Source organism: Aquarana catesbeiana, unplaced genomic scaffold, assembly GCF_042186555.1.
Source record: "Aquarana catesbeiana isolate 2022-GZ unplaced genomic scaffold, ASM4218655v1 unanchor228, whole genome shotgun sequence".
Lineage (NCBI taxonomy): Eukaryota > Metazoa > Chordata > Amphibia > Anura > Ranidae > Aquarana > Aquarana catesbeiana.
Window position 1 is genome coordinate 1,208,645 of NW_027362655.1, and position 24,961 is coordinate 1,233,605.

A 24,961-nucleotide genomic window follows, 5' to 3' on the forward strand; every position below is an offset into this window, starting at 1 on the left:
AGCATCTCCTTTGTTCTAGTGAGAAGCTTTTTTTGCAGTTGAAAAGACTTGACTTGAGCGCGTTTTCAATGTAGAGGTTTCTTTCAATAAACTGACGAGCATCAGATCTATATTCTTCTTCTCCAGCCTTAGCCATTCTCCTTGGCCCATAAGTTGCCACTGCAAGGACTGTTACCGAAGACATGTACCTTCATTCGATAAGCTATCCCTTCCTTGTTGATAGAGGAAGATGGTTGGACTATATCAGGGGACATCTCAGATAATTTTTCCAATCCCTGGTTCATGTATATCATAAAAAGAGAAAGAGAAGGGGGGGGGGGAATCCCTTCCTTGTTGATGTCATTGTCTTTGTGCCATAGAAACCTGAGGTAGTTTCTGTTGTCTTCTTCTGACAATGAAGCAGTGAAACATTTGTTGAATGTCGGCCATTACTGCTATGGGCTCTTGTCTGAAGCAAATCAAGACTCCTTTTAGACTGTTGTTCAAGTTGGGCCCGTAAGGAGCATGTTGTTCAGAGAAACACCCTTATGCTGAGCACTGGAATCGAAGACAACTCTGATTTGGTCTGGTTTGCATGGCCGATACACGCCAAAGGATGGAAGGTACCAGCATTCTTCTCCCTCCTTTAGTGGGGGTGCAGGTTCTGCATGGTCTCCGTCAAATAGATTTTGCATAAAGTCCACAAAGTCCTTTTGCATCTCTGGTTTCCTGCTTAAGCTGTGCTTTAAGGAGGAGAATCTACTGATGGCCTACTGCAAGTTGTTGGACAATTTCTCTCTTGGGAAATGAAAAGGTAGGGGTGCTACTCAATTATTGCAGTCATCTTGAAAGAACTCATTGTCCATTACTTTGATAAATTTGTCTTCCATTGAAGGAGCCAGTATATCATCTTCACTGGTTGCATGAAACACTGTAGAGCCGAGGTCGTCGTCATGGCAGGAGAAAGGGTGTCATGAATCTGCAGTAATGTTTCAATGCCCTGACTGTCTGCTTACCTCTCTGGTCTGTGTATCAGCTTTAGGGACTGTGCTCTCACACCTGTGTGTTTAGGTAATCTTCTCTCAGCATGGTTCCACCCCAGCCTCTAACAGGAAACACTATTTAACCCCATGCACTGCAAGCCAGCCTTGACCGAGCAACAATTGTGTGAAGGCTTCCCTGGGGGATTCTTGCCATGTGCTCTACGTTTGATTCCCATGTATCAACTTTGGCTTGTTCTCCTGACCATTCCTGTCTTCTTGTTGTGCCGACCTTTGGCTCGTTCTTCTGACCATCCCTGTCTGCTTGTTGCCCCAACTTTTGGCTTGTCCTCCTGACTATTCCTTGTTGCCCTGGACTGCTGCTTCCTCTCCATCCACCAGAGTCAGACGTGAGCATTAGCTGGGAGACCCTGGGGGCTGTGACCTGGAGTCAGCTGCAGCCAAGTCCATCCTCACCATCAGAGGCCCTGGTGAAAACTTGCTGGCTCCTAAACTCCGCGCCCTGGGGAATCTTAGCTCTAGCTCCCTGCCTGGGACCATGGCTGCGACCTTGTGTAACTGGTTCTCAGAACTGTCGACCCTCAGCAGTCAACCTCCGCGGTGCGTTCCTGGTCACTTGGTCCCGCAGGTGACCTGACAGTGGGTTTGTGTTAAACGAGATACCATGTTGCCATTTGCGGCTGGCTATCTTCTCTTTCACCCAGTAGTGATGTGGGCATGGCTCAAAGTAAGTGTTTTGGCCATTGGGCAGAATGTTTGCCTTGAATGACGAAATGTTGGTAGGTCTCTTCATTTTGCCTACACAAACATTGCCTATGAGGACCCAACCTAGATCCATGCATTGGGCAAATGGAGCATCTGGGGGTCCACTGACTTGTCTGTGTACCTTGTGAACCCTTAGAATGTCTCTTCCTAACAGAAGAAGGATTTGTTTGTCAAGCGGCAGTATCTCATTTGCCATTACCTTCAGGTGAGGGTGATGGAAGGTAGCAGCTGGAGTAGAGATTTCTTCCCCCATTAGCAGGTATCTGGTTGCACTCAACAAGTGTAGGTATGGGAGGTTACCTTTGAGAGAAGATACCATGACTCCTCGAGCCCTTCTTCCAGAAACCTCTGTAGTTCCACAAGTACCCAAGGTGTAAGAATGAGCTTTTGCCTTTTTTTTTTTTTTTCAAATAGATTAAACAGTTCAGGTTTGGCAAGTGATCTATTGCTCTGATCATCTAAGATAGCATACGCCTTTAGAGTCTTTCCTGGTTGATCCTTGTTCACCAAGCATATTTTAGCACCGAACTTATTACAGCGGTCTTCTCCACAAACTTCAGTGCAGGATGAAGAAATGATGGTGGAATTAGGCACTTGGTATTCTCCCTGCCATGCGTTGACCTGGGAGGAGAGTTAGCAGGTTGTGCAGAACTGGACTCAAGCAGATGGCGGGCTTGCACATGTTCTTCAGAGCCACACTCTATGCACTTGATGGGCATATTACAGTCCTTAGAAATGTTTATTCTTTTTTAAATGTTCAGTAGAAGCACAGCACCTGAAACATACCCCAAATGTCTTTAAAAGCGCCTTGCGCTCTTCAAGAGGCTTTTTTTCTAAAGCTTATACATTTTTTGAGGGGGTGTGGCTTCTTGTGAATGGGACACACTCGGTTAGGGTTTTCAATCTTCCTACTCTGTTTGTTTGCGACCTTAACTGTGGTAGGTGTGGGAAGAATGTCCATCTTTTTCACGGATACTGACCTCTACGGCCCTGAAGACTGGTACTCTTAGGAAAGGGTGAAAGAAGACTGCACTCACCATAGGAAAAACTTGGATTGTTCTAGGTCTCTGCAATATTCCTGATGAATTTGCAGAAGAAATTGAATGGAGAGAAGGAAACCTTGTTCTCTTTTTTTTTTTTTTTGTATAATGAGCCTAGTGCAGACCATTTTTCTTGCAAACCATACAGGTGCTTGGAGACGATTGGGTTTACCCCTTTGGCACTGTCCAGGTAACTGAGTCAGGGTAGTTTAGGGTCTGCCTTGGCTAGCTGAAGCTCAAGGAAAAGGTCAGTCAGTCTCTGGAACTCCTTGTTGTCCTTACTAGATATCTTTGGGATTGTTTCCAGATGCATGAACAAAGCATTTTCTATAGCTGCCATAACTTTGCTCTAGTCGATCGCATGCAGCTGTGAGGCCTGCTGTAGGATTGTCCATTAAAACTGATCTTAACTACTTAAGGACCAGAAGGATTTGCCCCTTAATGAGCGGGCCATTTTTTGCAATACGGCACTGCGTCGCTTTAACTGACAATTGCGCGGTCGTGCGACTTTGTACCCAAACAAAATTGATGTTCAATTTTTCCCCACACATAGAGCTTTCTTTTGGTGGTATTTGATCACCTCTGCGGTTTTTATTTTTTGCGCTATGAACAAAAAGACAATTTTGAAAAAAAAAATGTTTTTTTACTTTCTGCTATAATACATATCCAAAAAAAAAATGTAAAAAAAAATTTCTTTATCAGTTTAGGTCAAAATATACTGTCTACATATGTAATGTCTACATATTTTTAGTAAAAAAAAAAAATCGCTATAGGCATTTGGTTTGCACAAAAGTTATCGCGTCTACAAACTATGGGATAGATTTTGGGACTATTTTTAAAAATTTTTTTATTGTTTTTACTGGTAATGGTGGCAATTTGCAATTTTTAGCGGGACTGCGACATTGCGGCAGACAAATCTGACCCCAAATTACACTTTTTGGGAACAAGTGGTATTATTACATCGATCAGTGCTATAAAAATGAACTGATCAATGTATAAATGACACTGGCAGGGAAGGGGTTAACACTAGGGGGTGATCAAGGGGTTAAATGTGTTCCCTCAGCGTGTTCTAACTGTAGGGGGGGGTGCGCTGCCTGGGACATGACAGAGATCGCAGTTCCCAATCACTGGGAACAGAAGATCTCTGACATGCCCTGTCAGAACAGGGACCCGCCTTGTTTACAAAGGCAGATCCCCATTCTGCCCCTGTGTATAGCGATCGTGGGCGGCCAGGCAAAAAATTTAGTCCGCCGGACCCGCGTGCGTGCTCCCAGTGGGCATGCGTGTGCTCGCAATCTTGCAGTATAAGTGCGGCGTCTGGTTCGGCAAGTGGTTAATGGATTAACACGTGCAGCAGATAGAGGACCATGCAATCTGATCAGCAGATCCGATTCTGCAGCAGCTGTAATGCCAAGATCACTGATTGTAGTTCTGAAGGCACATTTCCATTTTTGTAGTTCTAAGGTTGGTCATCAGAATTTGTGAGACCAGTCTTTTGTGAGCTCTCAGCGAAGTATGTACCTCACAATCTCTGCTGTCTCAGTTGTCTCTGCCTTTATGCAAGACGTTGTTGGTTGAACGGTGCTGATTGCACTATCTTTGACATTGTTGTTAAAGGATACAAAGGAATTTGGTGCAGCAGATGCATTCAGGTGAGTTGCTTGCTTGAAGTCAATTGTTTCAATGGCATGTTGATTTGAGGCTGTACTGATGACAGGAGATTGATGACTTGCTTGCAGCTTGTTATGATGCTCTGTGATGTATGAAGGAAGGTTGGGTAGGCATGTAGGAAAGGCACTGGATTGATTTTGCATGCAGGAAGTTGCTGGAACCTTTTTGACATGATGCTGTGAAGAAGTCGCTATGTTATCAGGATAATTGGAAACAATGGCGTTTACACTGCAGTAGCTTAGGACATGGTCTTCAGTGCATTTGAAGGGATCTTCCATATGCTATGTCTGTGTTTCTCAACTTCAGTCCTCAAGGCGCCCCAACAGGTCACGTTTTCAGGCTCTCCATTATTTTACACAGGTGATTTGATCAGTTTTACTGCCTTAGTAATTACCACAGCCTAGAGGTCGACCGATATATCGGCCGATATTTGGTGTTTTTTTTCTTAATCGGCATCGGCCGGCCGATTGTGCTGATAAAAAAAGGCCGATATAACTTCAGCACGACTTGCAAATGACTTCTGTAATAGAAGTCAATACAAGTTGCCTGTATTCTCCTGTGAAGCGACTTCTCCCCTCTCTGGGCAGCCTGCCAAATCTGATAAAAAGAACCTGAATTGATACAATCTTTACACTTCTGAATGCACTGAGCTCCCTGTGTAGAAGCTCTCAGTTTAACCATTTAAAGACTAAATCTTTTCTGACACTTGTTGCTTACAAGTAAAAATCCTGTATTTTCTGCTAGAAAATCAATTAGAACCCCCAAACATTATATATATATTTTTTTTAGCAGAGACCCTAGGGAATAAAATAGCGGTTGTTGCAATATTTTATGTCACACGGTATTTGCGCAGTGGTCTTTCAAACGCAATTTAAAAAAAAAAAAAAATACACTAATTTAAAAAAAGACTAAAATAGCGGTTGTTGCAAGCAGTAAAGCAGTAAAGTTAGCCCATTTTTTTTCGTCCAAAAGTTTTGATTACCTGTTTTTGTGTATTTATTTTTAAGATATAGTTTTTTTTTATCTAAATTCTACATACAAGTGAACTGATTGGAGGTTTGTTTTGTTTAATAAATGTTTAAATGTAAAAAAATTTCTGTATCACTTAAGGCTGCTTTCACACTGGAGCGGGCATGTGTTGACGGTAAAACGCTGCTAGTTTTAGTGGCACTTTACCGTCATTTTAGCGACGCTATTTGGCTGCTAGCGGGGCGCTTATAACCCAGCTAGCAGCCGAGGAAGGGGTTAAATGCGCCCCTGAAGCGCCGCTGCCGAAACGCTTTGCAGGCGCTTCGACAGCGGTGCACATTCATTTCAATGGGCAGGAGTGCTGGTATACACCGCTCCAAAGATTCTGCTTGCAGGACTTTTTTTTAACATCCTGCCAGCGCATCGCCTCAGTGTGAAAGCGCTTGGGCTTTCACACTGAGACTGCAGGGGAGCCGTTTTACAGGCACTGTACGGGCGCTATTTTTAGCCCAAAAGCGCCTGAAAAACGCCCCAGTGTGAAAGGGGTCTAACTGTTAAATTTTATGAGATGAAGGAAAAAAAAAAAAAAAATAGGAAAAAAAAAAAAAAATCAGCCTAATATATCGGCCCAAAAAAAATCGGCATCACATATCGGCCATCGGCCACCGCGATTTCTAAATATCTGCATCGGCCAGAGAAAAACCCATATCGGTCGACCTCTACCACAGCCCTTTCATCAGAGGGAAATCCTGAAAACGTGACCTGTTGAGGCACCTTGAGGACTGGAGTTGAGAAACACTGTGCTATGTTTACGTTGATACAGTCTTTCACTTGCACCTTTATCTGCACTGATAGCTTGCTCTAGGACCCTTCGCTTTGCCATAGCTGCATCATGTTTACACTGTTCATTTAAGATTTCTATTGCTGCTTTTTGACGTGCTGTCTGAGCTTCCAACTCTGCTCTTTCACGTGCTGTCTGAAGCACTGACTCAGTTTCTAACTCTGCTCTTTGACGTGCTGTCTGAGCTTCAAACTCTGCTCTCTTTTTTGCGTATGTGACCTGCACCTTGCTGGCTTCCTCTGCAGCGTTGGCATTAATAAGTCGCTCACTGAGTGTTGAGTATCTTGAACTATGGGATTTAGAGGACTTTTTAACTTGTTTGGTGGAAACGGATCTGTGAGATGCAGTGTCCTGTAGCAGCTCTATCTTTGCTTCTGCCTTTAATTCGGTTAGCTGGATAAAACTGTCACTTTCTAGATTAAGAACCTGCAAGCTGTCTAATTACTCCAGTGAATGTTCTTCTGTGTTCATACGTTGTAACGTTAATGAACTTATTGCTGGTAAACTAATAAAGCTCATATGAGGCAGAAAGTTGTTAAATGGCACCCTCTAGTGGCAGTAGCTTATATTCAATAGACAGTGTATTAGATTGAGTAACAACCTTTTCCCATAATAGCTTTAGGCTAGTTGTCAGTTCAGTTCTTAAAGCTTGATAGTTCTCCATTGCTTTCCAAGTTGGTTAGACTGAGCATTTGGGTAACTCAGCTGGCTCAGGGTCTTGTGCTGGGGCTGCTGTGTATTCACATTCAGAGCCTTTGTAACTCATGCTGACACAGGCTGATAATGGCAGAGTGATAAGCAGGCAGGATCTGTGTGCTGTAATATGAAACCAAGCAGCCTGGACTCAGGTTATGAGGCTTACATATGCTGCTCTCTTGTTCTTTTTTGCAAAGAGGGCAGTAAATCTTGTCTGTATCAGTGCTGTCACCCAGAAATCTTGTAATTACCTGTAAAACTCAGTTTTCTACTGTTCTGTCAACTACAAGGCCATAAGTTTATCTCCAGCTTCATATAGGGCAGGGATATGCAATTAGCGGACCTCCAGCTGTTGCAGAACTACAAATCCCACAAGGCATAGCAAGAATCAGACAGCCACAAGCATGACACCCAGAGGCAGAGGCATGATAGGACTTGTAGTTTTGCAACAGCTGGAGGTCCACTGATTGCATATCCCTGATATAGGGCTTTTACAACCTGGTGATCTATTTATCCCTTGCATCAATTCAGACAGTTTAACTCGATGAATAAACTCACATGTTGAGGAGACAGACGATTAAGCTTTTTGAATGTTCCATTTAATGAAGGATACTCATAGGTAGAAAAACATTGATGTAAGCCACATGGAAAGATGGATACCCCATGACAGGAAACAGTAGAATGATTCCAGTAAGAAGGAAGGGGGAGGGGATATACAGAAGTACGGTGAGAGAAAGAGCACAGATTAAAAACACAGAGCAATTATAAACAAAATAGCGTAACACAGCAGCTATCCCTGGACATAATATGACATTTCAAAAACCAAACTAAAATTTTATATTAAACCCAAAATCAAAAATGTCATATATTGCAGCTTACCAATCATTAGATGTGGTGGCTGCATTCCTTTTTCTTTTTAAGGCTTTCTGCCCTCTATTTTCACCTGGTGATCTGGCCAGTAACGCACCTCCTCTATTAGAGCCCCCCCCACTCTGAAGACAGCAGCATTATCAGTCTGGGGGGGGTGGGGAGTGTTAGATGTATTAGCAGATTTAAAAAACGCTAACCAATTGAAGCCAAACTCCATCTCACACTTTATAATCCGTTACAGCAAGCAGATTTTTAAAGGTTTTACAAGAAAAAATAAAAGCTGATTATTGTAAGCACCCCTGTTAGTGGTAAATGCTCTGCCCCATCCCAGTAACTGATACATTCTGCTTTAGAGTTGGAGCTTTTATAGAACAGATTTACTGGCAAGATCACCAGAAAGAAATCCTAAAAAACAAAACTAATGCAGCCATCCCATCTAAGAATCGATAAGCTGCAATATAATAATGGTTTTCTTTGGGTTTAAAATGTCTTAAGAATATTTATATTTCTTTCAGCTAATCCAGTAGGAGGGTTATGTTACTGGTGCATGCTGGGGAAGGAAATAAATATGTAAGACAAACCATGTGCTCACTCTCCTCACCTGGGCTGGGGCTAGGGAGGTGCTGCTGGATGGTGCTTCGCTGTTACAGTATCTCACAAAAGTGAGTACACCCCTCTTATTTTTATAAATATTTTATTATATCTTTTCATGTGACAACACTGAAGAAATGACACTTGTCTACAATGTAAAGTAGTGAGTGTACAGCTTGTATAACAGTGTAAATTTGCTGTCCCCTCAAAATAACTCAACACACAGCCATTAATGTCTAAACCGCTGGCAACAAAAGTGAGTACACCCCTAAGTGAAAATGTCCAAACTGGCCCAAAGTGTCAATATTTTGTGTGGCCACCATTATTTTCCAGCACTGCCTTAACCCTCTTGGGCATGGAGTTCACCAGAGCTTCACAGGTTGCGAATGAAGTCCTTTTTTATAATAATAAGATATAATAAAATATTTACAAAAATGTGAGGTGTGTACTCACTTTTGTGAGATACTGTAGGTCCAGTAGCCTGTTTTAGGGCCTAACATGTGCTGAAATTATCCTAAAGCTGTCCTACCTGGTCTGGAGGAAGCTGTGCCAAGGAGGAGACCCAGATGAGGCCCCTTGCTGGAGAGAGCCATGAAGAAAGCCGGTCTTTCAGAAGGGCCTGGTGACTCACTTGAAGGACGCACTGAAATTCGGGAATGTGCTTACAGTGTTGCTCAGTCGGCTTAAATGTTCTGACACTGTGAAGCTGGACATTGATCTGCAGAGTCTGTAAGTGATCTACAGTATCTGAGACCCCCAACCCTCACCTCCTGAATTGTTCTGCAATAACACTTTAAAAAGACAAAAGTGACTGGCACCCACTAACCTTTCTTGGTCCCCGTATTTATTCCATGGATTCAGCCCTGGGGTGAAATGCTAGCCTGCCTCTGGAAGTGCTATCCTTCCTTTTGGATGTCAGAGGGGTTCTATTATATCACACATTACATAGTGCTGACCCCTGCACTATATACTCTGTGTTGTACATTACATAGGCCTTACTTCTTTTGCACCCATTCTCTACCAGCTGGACATTTTATATGGTACAGTATGATTTGATTGGAGCACAGACTTTTACATGTTGATATTAATGTGATAACATCCTCAAATTTTGGAACCTTAAACAGAAAGTCATAATGCGGAAGGAGTCAATAACCCAATGATGGTGGTCTTCAGGGTTAGTTCAGTCTTCATCTTGGTCCCCCCCCCCCCCATCCTTACTCTGACCTCTGGTGGGGCTCAGCCCCGCTGTTATTCATGACTAAATCATGGACTAAATAAGGAAGTGCACTACTTCTGGTGTTGGGAAGATGGCAATGAGTGATAGAGGGGGTGGGGACACTCTCCCTATAATCCCTGGTCACTATCACTTCTAAGGTCCATGAATAAAGAAATGTACTGGTAGGAGATCAGAGGACCCATTTACTAGTTACCTTGAGGGTGGAATTGTAAGATCCTCAGAGACAAAGCTGCCTGATGGGGGCGGAGTTCTGGTTTAGGGGAACCAATCTGCTCATGTCTAGTAATAATCTTTGTATTTCTATTTTAGTAGATGGACGGGAGATGAGGAAAACCTCAGAGGATTGTCTCACTTTGTCTCCAGACTGTAAAGTAGAAGATGAGGACATCACACAGTATAGTCCAGGAGAAAACCCGACTACCTCAAATGTCCATCCGGCACCACACAGTGTAGATGGACCATCGTATTCCTCTTATCCTGAGGAACCTCAGACTGTGAGGGATGGTGCTGTCCTTCCAAAAGATAAGAAGTTTTCCTGTACTGAGTGCGGGAAGGGTTTCCATTCTAAATTCAATCTTAATGTACATAAACGAACTCACACAGGCGAGAAGCCGTATTCCTGTCCTGAGTGTGGAAAATGTTTTTCTCAAAAGTCTTATTTTCAAATACATCAGAGGTTCCACACAGGTGAGAAGCCATATTCCTGTCCTGAGTGTGGAGAATGTTTTTCACAAAATTCTAATCTTAAAAAACATCAGAGGCTCCACACAGCTGGGAAACCATATTCCTGTCCTGAATGCGGGAAACTTTTTTCACAGAAGTCAACTCTTTACAGCCATCAGAGATCTCATACGGGGGAGAAGCCATTTTTATGTCCTGAGTGCGGGAAATGTTTTTCACGGAAGTCCCATCTTTACAGCCATCAGAGATTTCACACAGGGGAGAAGCCATTTTTATGTCCCGAGTGTGGGAAACATTTTTCACAGAAGTACCATCTTTACAGCCATCAGCGATCTCACACAGGGGAGAAGCCATTTTTATGTCCTGAGTGCGGGAAATGTTTTTCACGGAAGTCCCATCTTTACACACATCAGAGGTCTCACACAGGGGAGAAGCCATATTCCTGTCTTGAGTGCGGGAAATGTTTTTCAAAGGAGTTCAATCTTTACAAACATCAGAAATGTCACACAGGAGAGAAGCCCCTTTCCTGTCCTGAGTGTGGGAAATGTTTTTCAGACAAGTTCAGTCTGTACACACATCAAAAATCTCACACGGGGGAGAAGCCATATTCCTGTCCTGAGTGCGGGAAATGTTTTTCAGTGAAGTCCAGTCTTTCCAGACATCAGAGATCTCACACAGGGGAGAAGCCGTATTCCTGTGCTGAGTGTGGGAAATGTTTTTCACAGAAGTCCGATCTTACCAGACATCAGAAATCTCACATGGGGGAGAAGCCACTTTCCTGTCCTGAGTGAGGGAATTGTTCCTCACTGAAGTCCTCTCTTCCTGTACATCAGGAATCCCACACAACCCTCGCAGTGTACTAGTGCTTTGAGTGCGGGAAATGTCTTCTATATGGATGTTGCTGGACATCACAGCTCTCATGTGGTGAAGAAGCACACCCTGATATACACCTCAGATATACTTCATGGCGGATCTTCATCATGTAAGAAACAGTTCATAAGGAGATCAGAGATCACCAAAGACATGGATGAAGTGTTGTACTGTGTTGGCCATTGATAGCAGTATAAAAATAAAAATGGAGTCATTACCTTTTATTGGCTGAGTACATTTTGTGTTGTAAGCTTTCACAAACACTTCAACTTATTTTTTTTTTTAAAATAGATCTTTAACAAATGTGACCTGCATTCACCCGGCTGTGATGAGTATTGGCTGAGGACCGCCCCACGTACAATTACTGCGGTAGGGCGACGGCTCTAGGCAGAATCACATACCTGTATGTGATTCTGCACCTTCGGGTCTGGGGCGCGCATGCGGGCGACCCACTCCCCCTGTGATTGGATACAGCAGGAGCCAATCGGCGGGTCCGGCAAACAGGATATATCCGCCAGTGCCCGCCAATCATTTAGGCACAGGGAGAATGGCCATGTAAATAAGGCAAATTGCTGTTCTGTGTTGCTGCTCAGCAGGAACATGGATCCCTGCTTGCCATAGTACAAGCACCTCCCCCCAGTTACCAGGAGCACACATTTAACCCTTTGATCGCCCCTGATGTTAACCCCTTCTCGGCCAGTGTCATTAGTACAGTGAGTTAACATTTTCAGCACTGATCACTGTATTGTTGTCTCAAAAAAGTGTCACTTAGTTACCGATTTGTCCGCCGCAATGTCGCAGTCCCGCTATAAGTGACTGGTTGCCGCCATTCCTACTAAAAAAATAAATAAAAATTCCATAAATCTATCCCCTGTTTTGTAGATGATATAACTTTTGCGCAAACCAATCAATATACGCTTATTGGGATTATTTTACCAAAAACATGTAGCAGAATACATATTGGCCTAAATTGATTAAAAAATTAGATTTTAAATTTTTTTCCTATTGGATATGTTTTATAGCAGAAAGTAAAACTTTTTTTTTTTTTTCAAAATTGTCTTTTTTTTTTTTTTCTTATAGCGCAAAATAAAAACGCAGAGGTGATCAATTACCACCAAAGAAAGCTCTATTGGTGGGAAAAATAGGACATTAATTAAAGTAACGCATTGCCGTATTGCAAAAAATGGCCTGGTCACGAAGGAGCGGGTAAACCTTCCAGAGCTGAAGTGGTTAATACACAATTTCACGTTGTATTGCACTATTTTATTGATTGAGGAATTTTAGGTAAAACACCGTTCTGATCACTAGATGGAGCTCACAGTCATAGGAAATCACTGCGTTAAACTATTGCCAGAATTTGTAATGGCTGGATTAATTTTTGTCACATTCGTTCAATGAATTTTCTATCAGTAGACCCCTTAGCTTTCTTCATCAGGCATGGCTTCATACAACTATCTGAGATCACACTCAATTATGAGTACAGTACACACTAAAGTATATAAGTTAAAGTATATGTAATCCATATAAGTTAAAGTATATGTAATCCCTTGTAACAAAAAAAGAGGGATGGGATGGGACTTGGAGCATGGCGTTGGCATAAATTGCATTTAATATACCATATGTGTACACAAGTAAAATCATATCACAGTATAATAGTAGAGAACAAATCTATATAGTTGTCTCATCAACAAATAATAAAACAAATAGCTTGTGATTATAATATTGTATAACAGATAATACAGAACTGCAATTTGTCATCTGTATGTTAAAAACTGTCCACAGTATGGCAGAAAGGTATACTGTATATATACACATAAGGTTAAGAGCTGATTTGTAATGTGTCTCAGTATACAATATCACTTCAAAATTAGAAAAAATCTGTATACAAGATATAACATGGAAATACATAGTTGGAATGAAAAATTGGCGCATGGGCGGAGCCTGACTGAGCAGACATGCCAGCTTAGAGCTCTGCTCCTGAAGGGATGTTTCTGCCATATCCCACTCAGTTTACCCAGTAAATATTGTTACTCGGCCTGCTAATAACACCCGCCGCTTAATGTAATGGTTCTTGGGAGCTCTCGCCTGAAAATGAAGCCAAAAATAAACAACAAAGAAGTGCTGCCTCAGGCTTCAGTCAGAATGGCACTAGCTTCATCCCCTCCCCCTGTTACCTCACACTCAGTGAAATCCCCTCAGAGCTCTAAGGTATCTGTGGCAACACAGGGGGGAATATGACTTGGGTTCAGATATAAAAACTTTACAAATGACATATTTTACAGACCCTGCTCATTCTTCTGTTTTGAGCCAATTTGAAAAAAATGCTTCACAAAGCCCTTAACCGCTTCAGCCCTGAAAGAGTTTACCCCCCTTCCTGACCAGAGCACTTTTTGTGTTTTGGCACTGTGTCTCTTTAACTGACAATTGCGCGGTCATGCGATGTTGCTCCCCAAACAAAATTGACGTCCTTTTTTTCCCACAAATAGAGCTTTCTTTTGGTGGTATTTGATCACCTCTGGGGTTTTTAATTTTTGCGCTATAAACAAAAAAGAGCGACAATTGTGAAAAAAACACAATATTTTTTACTTTTTATAATAAATATCCCCCCCCCCCCAAAAAAAAAAAAAAAATATATATATATATATATATATATATATATATATATATATATATATATATCATCTACAAAATAGGGGTTAGTTTTATGGCATAATTATTATTTTTTTTCTAGTAATAGCGGCAATCTGTGATTTTTTTATCGGGACTGCGACATTATGGGACATTTATCGGACACTTTTGACACATTTTTGGGACCATTGGCATTTATACAGTGATTAGTGCTATAAAAATGCATTGATTACTGTAAAAATGTCACTGGCAGGGAAGAGGTTAACACTAGGGGGCGATCAAGGGGTTGATTATGTTCCCTAGTGTGTGTTCTAACTGAGGGTGGGAGGGGGCTGTGTAGGGGATATGAACAGACAATCAGCCTCTTCTCCCCTCAGAGAACCAGAAACTGTGTTTACACACACAGATTCTGGTTCTCTGTGTGCCACGAGTGATCGCGGGAGCCGGGCACTAGCATTGGCTCCGTGGCGAGCAGCGGGCGTGCGCCCCTAGTGGCCCCAGGGCAAAGCGACATTACATAACGTCGTTTCGCCCAGCCGTACTATTGTGCCGCAGTAAAACTGCGGTGGCTGGTCGGCAAGTGGTTAAACAGACCTCAGATCATATTACAGACAGTCTGACTAGGGAAATCGGAGAACTGGGCCAACACACTGCAAATCTTGAACTGCGGGTTGATGAACTTGAAAATAACACCCAGACTTATGCAGTTGAATTTGAAAACCTCAAAAAGGAAAACCTAGTTCTTCAATCTCATTTAGAAGATTATGAAAATAGGGCCCGGCGTTTCAATATCCGTATACGTGGAATACCTGAATCTGTCACTGATTTGCAAGCTGCTATGCTATCCCTGTTTCAAGAACTACAACCATCCATACTAGTCGAACGAATGGAGATGGACAGGGTTGATAGAGCCCTCACACCTCGCAAAGCTGATGGACCACTGCGTGATATTAATCGCCAAATTTCACTATTTCCGTACCAAGGAACAACTTCTAGCTGCAGCTAGAGCAAAAGATTCACTGATTTTCCAGGGACATACCCATCAACTTTTTGCTGATCTATCTCAGCTCACCATCTCCAAACGTCAGGCTTTGAAACCACTTCTTCAAGTTTTACAGTGACATCAAATCACCTATCAATTGGGCTTTCTATTTTCTATTTTTCAATATGTATATTGATTTCTTGAAGAAGGAATAACAATATAAGAATAACATATCAGCCTGCAAGTCTTGAGAACATGACTATAACAATATATAATCAGGTTCCTATAATGCAACAGCCAATGTGGTTAAATCTTGGTTTAGAGAACAAGTCATGCATATCTGAGGTAAGATAAAGAAGCGAAGATGATGTTCAGACCTATAGCTGAAGATCATTACCCATATGCTTTAGCCCAGAGGGGCTTATTTAATTGCAGCAGGTTGAGTGGACAAAAATCTCAGGTCCCCGCACCTGAGAGGGCAACCACACATCACCCCCGTGGGATCAATCTCTGAGTGTGAGGTCACCTCCCCACAGTACAGGAGCCAAAGTCCCACCCACCAATGCTTCCAATACAGCAAGTGGGGCATGCCATGAGAGATAAGAGCTTCATGTAAAAGTAAGGTAGGAGAGTCTGTAGGACATCTCCATTCGTACTTTGGTCTAGGTGGTACATATATATCTAATTACTCACATTGGAGATCTGTCAGCCCCAAGCAGGGAGGATAAAGTATCCTCTGCGTAGGGAGACCCATATTAACCACTTGCCGACCAGCTCACGACGATTAACGTTGGCAGAATGGCTCTGCTGGGCGAAACCCCGTATGAGTAGGTTCTACCCTTTAATAGTTGCCAGGGGGCACGGGTGCACACGCTGCACGGCGGGAGCCCTGATTCACAATGCAGTGTGATCTTGGCTCCCAAGAGAATGAAAAAAACTAAGGTTTGCATATGCTTGTGTATCATATCAGCTCTACGGTTTAGGAGAGCTATAGTGGGATATTGAGGTATTGCTACTCCCAAAATTTTCCTCAGGAGTTGAAAAACCTTGTTCCAGTAAGTTCTGAGGCAAAGACAGGACCACCAGACATGGTACATGGATCCCACCAGGTTACAACCTCTAAAGCATAGGGGAGAGACATCTGGATTAGGGATGAGCCGAACACCCCCTGGTTCGATTTGCACCAGAACCTGCGAACAGACCGAAAATTCGCACGAACGTTAGAACCCTATTGACGTCTATGGGACTCGAACGTTTAAAATCAAAAGTGCTCATTTTAAAGGCTAATTTTCATGGTATTGTCCTAAAAAGGGTTTGGGGAACCGGGTCTTGCCCCAGGGGACATGTATCAATGCAAAAAAAATTTTTAAAAACTGCCGTTTTTTCGGGAGCAGTGATTTTAATAATGCTTAAAGTAAAAAAAAAAAAAAGTGAAATATTCCTTTAAATATCATACCTGGGGGGGTGTCTATAGTATGCCTGTAAAGTGGTATGTAAAGTGGTCGTGTTTCCTGTGCTTAGAACAGTCCCTGCACAAAATGTCATTTTTAAAGGAAAAAAAGTAATTTAAAACTGCTTGCGGCTTTAATGTAATGTCGGTTCCTGGCAATATGGATGAAAATCAGTGAGATAAACGGCATGGGTACCCCCAAGTCCATTACCAGGCCCTTTAGGTCTTGTATGGATATTAAGGGGAACCCCGCACCCAAATTAAAAAAGGAAAGGTGTGGGGCCCCCAGGCCCTATATACTCTGAACAGTAGTATACAGGCGGTGCAAACAAGACAGGGACTGTAGGTTTGTTGTTAAGTAGAATCTGTTTGTAATTTTGAACTGGTACATTTTTAACGTGTTTAGCTCCAGACAAAAAATCTATTTTAAGCTTTTTGGAAAACATAGGGAAGGGTTATCACCCCTGTGACATTTGTTTTGCTGTCTGTGCTCCTCTTCAGAAGATTTCACCTCACTTTTTGTCTCAATGACAAATGTTTTTTGAAAATTTGGGTTTTTTTGTGAAACGAGGATTGGTGATAAAGCATCAGTGGAAAGGAGAAAAGTTTTCCCATATTAACTCTTACAGGAGAGAATTTCCCTTCCTAGGGGTAGATTTCACCTCACTTCCTGTTGTCTCCTTCCGTTTGCAAGTAGGAGTCGTTTGTAAGTTGGATGTTTGAAAGTAGGGGCCTGCCCTATATACTCTGCAGAAATTTGGGCCTTAGGTGTTGTTGTGGCCACAACACTGTGAGCCCTCACAGGGCCCTGCTGTGAAATATTAGATCAAGAATTGTAATTACATGCCCCTGTTGAACAGGGGCAGAAGAATTGGGCCTTTGGTGGTGGTGGTGCTACAACACTGTAAGCCCTCACAGATACTCTTGGTGGGCGCAGAAACGGGCCCTGCTGTGAAATATTAGATCAAGAATTCTAATTACATGCCCCTGTTGAATAGGGGCTGAAAAATTGGGCCTTAGCCACTGGTGCTGGTGCCACAACACTGGAACCCCTCACAGATGCTCTAGTTGAAGCGCAGGAACTAGCCCTGCTGCAAAGAATTTCATCAAAAATTGTAATTACACGCCCCTGTTAAACAGGGGCTGAAAAATTGGACCTTGGGCACTGGTGCTGGTGCCACAACACTGCAACACCTCACAGATACTCTAGTTGGAGCGCAGGAACTAGCCCTGCTGCAAAGAATTGCAGCAAAAATTGTAATTACATGCCCTTGTTAAACAGGGGCTGAAAAATTGGGCCTTAGGCACTGGTGCTGGTGCCACAACACTGCAACCCCTCACAGATACTCTAGTTGGAGCGCAGGAATTAGCCCTGCTGCAAAGAATTGCATGAAAAATTGTAATTACATGCCCATGTTAAACAGGGGCTGAAAAATTGGGCCTTAGGCACTGGTGGCGGGACTGGTGGCACCCAGAACCAAAAATGTTCTTACAAGCTATCATCATGATCATTGAGGAGGAAGAGGATAATTACTTAGTATAACAGGATAGTCACTCAGCATCAGCATAGGCAGTCTTTGAAAGCATCTGACATTTCAAAAAAATGTATTTGGTTACATCAGCATCAGGTGCTTGATAGCTGGTGGTGATCCAAGACTGATTCAGTTTTATGAAGGTCAGTCGATCGACCCAGTCGGTGGACAGACGCACCCTGTGATCTGTTACAAACCCTTTAGCAGCACTGAATGTGAGTTCCGAAAGAACGCTGGATGCAGGACAGGCCAGTAGCTCAATTGCATACTGTGCAAGCTCTGGCCAGTGATCCATCCTCAAGACCCAGTAACCCAGAGGATTTTCGGTGGGAAAGGTGTCCAAGTCAGATCTTGCCCCTGGGTATTCCTGCACCATGTAAAACAGATGCTGGCGATGGTTGCTGGAACCGATCATACCTTGGGGCTGCGGACTAAAAAATTGTCTGAACGCATCGGTCAGATGGCCACCTTCTCCACTGTTCCTTCTTTGACTGACCGAAGCCTCAGTAACACGTTGTCCAGAAACAGGAGTTTGTAACCTCCCAGTCTCTGGGAACGCGTTGCACAGACCTTTCTGCAAGGCCTCCCGAAAATGTTTCATCCTCTACTCCCTCTGCGACGGCAAGATAAGGTCTGCAACCTTACACTTGTAACGTGGATCAAGGAGGGTTGCCAGCCAGTATTGTTCCTTCTCCTTGATACCACGAATACGAGGATCCTTCCGCAGGCTTAGCAGGATCAGGGAGGCCATGCAGCATAGGTTTGCTGAGGCATTCGGTCTGGAGTCCTCTGGGTCACTAAGGATGACATGATCCGCAGCCACCTCCTCCCAGCCACGTACAAGTCCATGTGTTTCTTGGGACTGTAAATGATCCCTTAAAGACTGCTGCTGATGCTGAGTGCCAGGCTCCACCTCCATACTGACACAATCCTCCTCATCCTCCTCTTCCTGTGTGATCGGCGGGCACGCAGGAACACTGTCTGGATAAAGGGGCCTTGAGAGTTAAGGAAGTCCTCCTCTTCCTGCCTCTGTTCTGCCTCAAGTGCCCTGTCCATTATTCCATGCAGCGTGCGCTCCAACAGGTGGATAAGGGGGACAGTGTCACTGATGCATGCACTGTCACTGCTCACCATCCTCATAGCCTCCTCAAATGGTGACAGGACAGTGCATGCATCCCTGATCATGGCCCACTGGCGTGGGGGAAAAAAACCAAGCTCCCCTGACCCTGTCCTGGTGCCATAGTTGCACAGGTACTCATTGATGGCCCTCTGCTGCGTGTGCAGCCACTGCAGCATGGCCAACGTTGAGTTCCACCTGGTGGGCATGTCACAGATTAGGCAGTTCTTGGGCAGGTTAAATTCCTTTTAGAGGTCTGCCAGCCGAGCACTGGCATTATATGACTGGCGGAAATGTACACAGACTTTCCTGGCCTGCCTCAGGACATCCTGTAAGCCCGGGTACCTGCCCAAGAACCTCTGCACCACCAAGTTAAAGACGTGAGCCAAACAGGGCACATGGGTCAGTTGTCCCTGTCAGAGGGCGGAGAGGAGGTTGGTGCCATTGTCGCAAACCACCATTCCTGCCTTAAGTTGGCGTGGCGTCAACCACCTCTGAACCTGCCCCTGCAGAGATGACAGAACCTCTGCCCCAGTGTGGCTCCTGTCCCCCAAGCACACCAGCCCAAGCACCGCATGGCATCTTTTTGCCTGCATACTTGCGTAGCCCCTTGAAAGCCTACGGAGCACCGCTGGTTCCGAGGACAAAGCACAGGAAGAGGCCATGGAGGAATGAGAAGAGGAGGGGGTGGAGGAGAGAGGTGTGTCAGAATCATTAGTAGTGGCATTTTGGAGGCGTGGTGGCGGAACAACTTCCAACACTACTGCACCTTGTCCTGCATCCTTCCCAGCTGCCAGCAGAGTCACCCATTGCGCGGTGAAACTTAGGTAACATCCCTGTCCATGCCTGCTGGACCATGAGTCAGCGGTAATATGCACCTTACCACTGACCGCCCTGTCCAGCGAGGCATGGACATTGCCTTCCACATGCCGGTAGAGAGCCAGAATCGCCTTCCGTGAGAAAAAGTGGCGTTTGGGTACCTGCCACTGAGGAACCGCACAGTCCACAAACTCACGGAAGGGGGCAGAGTCTACCAACTGAAAAAGTAGCAGTTGAAGTGCTAGCAATTTTGCCAAGCTAGCATTCAACCGCTGGGCATGTGGATGGCTGAGAGCGAACTTCTTTCGGCGGTGCAGCAGCTGGGGCAGGGAAATTTGCCTGGTACAATCTGACGTCGGTGTACCGAAAGCAGATTGCCCACAAGTACTTGGCTGTGACACACCTAATTCTACACCTTTATTCCTCTCAGTGCAGGTCTCAGAGAGGACTGAAGGTATAGTGGGGTTGGAGATCTCAGCTGATGAGGAGCAAGGAGAGGTCCTCTTTGTTCTTTGGTGTGAGTATTTTAGATACGCTTGCCAACGAACTGCATGGCAGGTCAACATATGTCTGGTCAAGCATGTGGTGCCCAAGCGGGAGATGTTTTGGCCACGCGAGATACGCTTGAGACATATGTTGCAAAGAGCAGCAGCGCGATCTGATGCACTCGTCTCAAAAAAGGCCCACACCAAAGAACTTTTGGAATAACGCGCAGAGACAGCAACACCCTGCACATGCGGAGCTTTGCGGTGTGATGCAGTCAGTGTGCTGCCCTTAGGCTGGCCCCTGGGGGGGCATCCTGCCTTGTTGGTGATGTGCCTCCTCCTCCTCCTCTCTCCTATCAGGCACCCACGTTGGGTCAGTGATCTCATCATCCCCTCCCTCCTCATCACTGGAGCAAACCTGGCAGTATGCTGCAGCAGGGGGAGCATGACTGCCAGATTGCTGTCCTTCTTGGGCACCCCCTCTGTCTGTGCTCGCGTTACTGCCTTCATCTAGCTCAGTATCTTCATCAGAGCCTTCTAAACGCTGGGCATCCTCCTGGAGCATGTAACCAACACTGTGGTCAAACAGTTCAAGGGAGTCCTCAGGAGGACATGGTGGGGCTAGGGAAGGAGTCACTGATGCCATTGAGCCGAGGGAAGAGGCTGCGTTGGCAGCTGCTTTGCCAGACAAAGTACCCTGAGCATGGGTGAGAGAGGATGAGGAGGATGAGGACGGCTTGGTCATCCACTCGACCAAGTCTTCCGCATGTTGTGGCTCAACACGGCCAGCTGCCGAAAAAAAGGCCAAGCGTGTCCCATGGCCACGTGCTGATGAGGATGCACCGTCTCCACGACCAGCACTGTTGCCTCTAGACACAGAGCCTGCTTGCCCTCTTTTATTGGCTTGTGACTGTCTGCCTCTCCTTCTTGGTCTTCCAGACATACTAATGGCCTGCAGTGAGATGTAGCTGCACTAAGCTGGGATATATATATATATATATATATATATATATATATATATATATATATATATATATATATATATATATATATATATATATATATATATATATATATACTGATACTGCAGCTAGCAAAATCAACTGCCTGCCTGTAGTATGAGAACACCACCAATCTTCTACAGGTAGCTTTAGCTGAACACTGTTCAGAGGTCGCACTAGACTAACGTGTAAATAATATAGCTGCCTGCGGTAGTGATAGGATCAGGAAAACACCACCAACCTTCTACAGGTAGCTTTAGCTGAACACTGTGAAGAGGACGCACTACACTAACCTTAAAATAATGTAGCTGCCTGCAGGAGTGATAGGATCAGGAAAACACCACCAACCTTCTACAGGTAGCTTTAGCTGAACACTGTGCAGAGGTCGCACTAGACTAACGTGTAAATAATGTAGCTGCCTGTGGTAGTGATAGGATCAGGAAAACACCACCAACCTTCTACAGATAGCTTTAGCTGAACACTGTGCAGAGGTCGCACTAGACTAACGTGTAAATAATGTAGCTGCCTGTGGTAGTGATAGGATCAGGAAAACACCACCAACCTTCTACAGATAGCTTTAGCTGAACACTGTGAAGAGGACGCACTACACTAACCTTAAAATAATGTAGCTGCCTGCAGGAGTGATAGGATCAGGAAAACACCACCAACCTTCTACAGGTAGCTTTAGCTGAACATTGTGCAGAGGTCGCACTACACTAACTTGTAGCTTTAGCTGAACACTGTTCAGAGGATGCACTACACTAACTTGTAGCTTTAGCTGAACACTGTGCAGAGGTTGCACTACACTAACTTGTAGCTTTAGCTGAACACTGTGAGGAGGACGCACTACACTAACTTGTAGCTTTAGCTGAACACTGTGCACTACACTAACTTGTAGCTTTAGCTGAACAATGTGCAGAGGTCGCACTACACTAACTTGTATCTTTAGCTGAACACTGTGAGGAGGACGCACTACACTAATGCCGCGTACACACGAGCGGACTTTACGGCAGACTTTGCCTGGCGGACGGGATTTCGTCGGACAATTCGATGTGTGTGGGCTCCAGCGGACTTTGTTTTCTCAAAAGTTGGACTGACTTAGATTTGAAACATGTTTTAAATTAATCCGTCGAAATCGAGTCCGGTCGAAAAGTCCGCCGTCTGTATGCTAGTTCGACGGACAAAAAGCCACGCTAGGGCAGCTATTGGCTACTGGCTATGAACTTCCTTGTTTTAGTCTGGTCGTACGTCATCACGTACGAATTCGACGGACTTTGGTGGATTGTGTGTAGGCAAGTCCGTTCATTCAGAAAGTCCGTCGTAAAGTACGTCGAAAAGTCCGCCGGGCAAAGTCTGCCGTAAAGTCCGCTCGTGTGTACGCGGAATTACTGTAAATAGTCTAGCTGTCTGACTGTGGTAGTAATAGGATCAGAAGAACACCAACAAATTTCTTCAGGTAGCTGTAAATACTGTAACACAAGCCTGCCTGTCAGTAGGAAGATAATACAGGAACGGATCTAGCTAAACTGAATACAGTATATATATATATATATATATATATATATATATATATATATATACACACACACACACACACAACACCTGGGATGCATATATATATACACAATACACTATAAGCGCAGCTAACTGACTGACTGTCCTGCCTAATCTATCTAACTTAAATCAAATGACACTGTCTCTCTGTCTCTGTCTCTCAACGCCAGAACACACTACACAGGGCCCCCGTGCAGGCGCCCTGTGTAGGGCACCTAAATGTATCCCAGGTCTTTTATAATCCTATAGTGTTTACAGCAAAAAAAAAAAATTCTAAATTGCCCTGTGCTGCAAAAGTGTTTGGGTTTGGCTTGAAGAAAAGGTGGCAACCCTACCCCAGACAGGAGGGAGAGACAAAAGAGAGACATAACGAGGGCAAAGAATGGCAGTGTGTGTGAGGAGCCAAGCATGTGATGGTTTCACCCCTCTGGGGCACCCCCATAACAATTCCACTGCTACCAGTACTTGCCAGTGTCCAGAGACAATGTTGACAAATCACATCAGGAGCACAGCTCACCACTGTATACATCAATTCCGGGGCCCAGGACAGCTACTACATACAGGTCCACCCATTGGCTGGAATGCACCCCTCCAGCCTGCCTCCTGCTAACTCCTCAGCCAGTAGCTAGCTGAAGTTGTCAGTTTTAATCCTCCCCCTCCATCATCCAGTCCTGGCTCCCAGCCCATCCGGATTACTGTGTGGGCGGGCCGGAATAACACAGAGTGATTGCGGAGCGGTGCGACTTTGTTGTGGGGATTGGACACCCCAGCCCAGTCCACCGCTGCCTGGGACAAAGTGTATTTTTTAGGATTTTGGCCGGGACACAGTCAGACTGGGACATGGGACTGAATTCCATGAAAGTCCCAAATCTGCACTCTTGGCAACCATGTAGATGGGGTCATCTCCACTCCCACCAAGGGGGATAGAAATATATTACTGCTCGGGGGGGAGACATTTTGGCCCCTTTGATTTTGCAGTAAAATTGATTGCAGATTTAGTCATGTAGAACATCTGTTATATGGATACAAAGAACCCCAGCCGAGAGTAAAGGGTGGAAATGGCTCCTGATCCCCAGATTTGGGCAATTATGTCACCAATATAAATAGAATAAAACCCGCGCTATGTGTAACAACTCAAATACCTACAAAAATAACTTATACCGGACTGCTGCTGTAACAAAGGTAAGTATTCCCTTTATCAACTAGAAGAGCATTATGTGTCACAGCGCTGTCCTATTGTGTGTGCACATAAATCATCACAAATACACTAAAATATGTGGATACATTCATATATAAAGTGCTAGGGGCTCAAATAATATTCTCTGCGGATCTACTGCTTCCACTTTACACCTACTTCATTGATTTTATGGTGCTTATCAAAAATTTAAGTAAACTGATCCATGTGCAAATTCATATACAACATAAAGTGCTTTTTGTTCAATGTGCTGTTCCCTGCAGATCCACTGCTTCCACTTTACACATACTTCATTAATCTCATAATATTTGCAGCTATATTGAATAAACTAAAAATCTGTGCAAATTCATGTAATCCTATAATATTTTGTGCTCCATATAGTGTTATCTGCAAGTCCACGGCTTCCACTTTGCATCTACTTCAATTAATTTATTTTACCAAAACAAAACTCACCAATCAATGAGAAGTTGATAAGGTGTAAAGTTCTCGGTGCTCCAAACTGTGCCAGCTGTAGTGTAGCCACGCCTTCTTCCACCTCTTACACACGTGATGGTGAGGGCGCCCCCTTAGTAGTGCTTCCCCACTCACCAGAGCAATATGACTCCCAGCTTTTCATCTACCAGAGTCACCAACATCCTTCACACTCTCCTCACCTCCGATGGCAAAGGAACTGGATCCTCCTCGCTCACTCCTGCAAGTCTGCTGCGCTTTCTGTCCTCTCCCTCCTAGACTCCTCCTCCGACCGCTGTTCCAGCAGGAGCTCCGCCTCTTCATACACACTCAGAGCTCCGCCTCTTCATACACACTCAGAGCTCCGCCTCTTCATACACACTCAGAGCTCCGCCTCTTCATACACACTCAGAGCTCCTCCTCTTCATACACACTCAGAGCTCCGCCTCTTCATACACACTCAGAGCTCCGCCTCTTCATACACACTCAGGGCTCCGCCTCTTCATACACACTCAGAGCTCCGCCTCTTCATACACA

At 44.4% G+C, this 24,961-nt stretch overlaps 1 protein-coding gene across 1 annotated transcript in view; it reads left to right on the forward strand.

The window, feature by feature from the left end:
• The window catches only part of LOC141121643 (uncharacterized), a 29,446-nt gene extending 18,017 nt beyond the window's left edge, over positions 1-11,429 (forward strand). The window contains exon 9 of the mRNA XM_073611311.1: positions 9,970-11,429. Within this exon, the coding sequence (XP_073467412.1) occupies positions 9,970-11,132 (1,163 nt within the window). The 3' untranslated portion in view covers positions 11,133-11,429. The remainder of the gene's footprint in view (positions 1-9,969) is intronic.
• Positions 11,430-24,961: the final 13,532 nt, after the last annotated feature.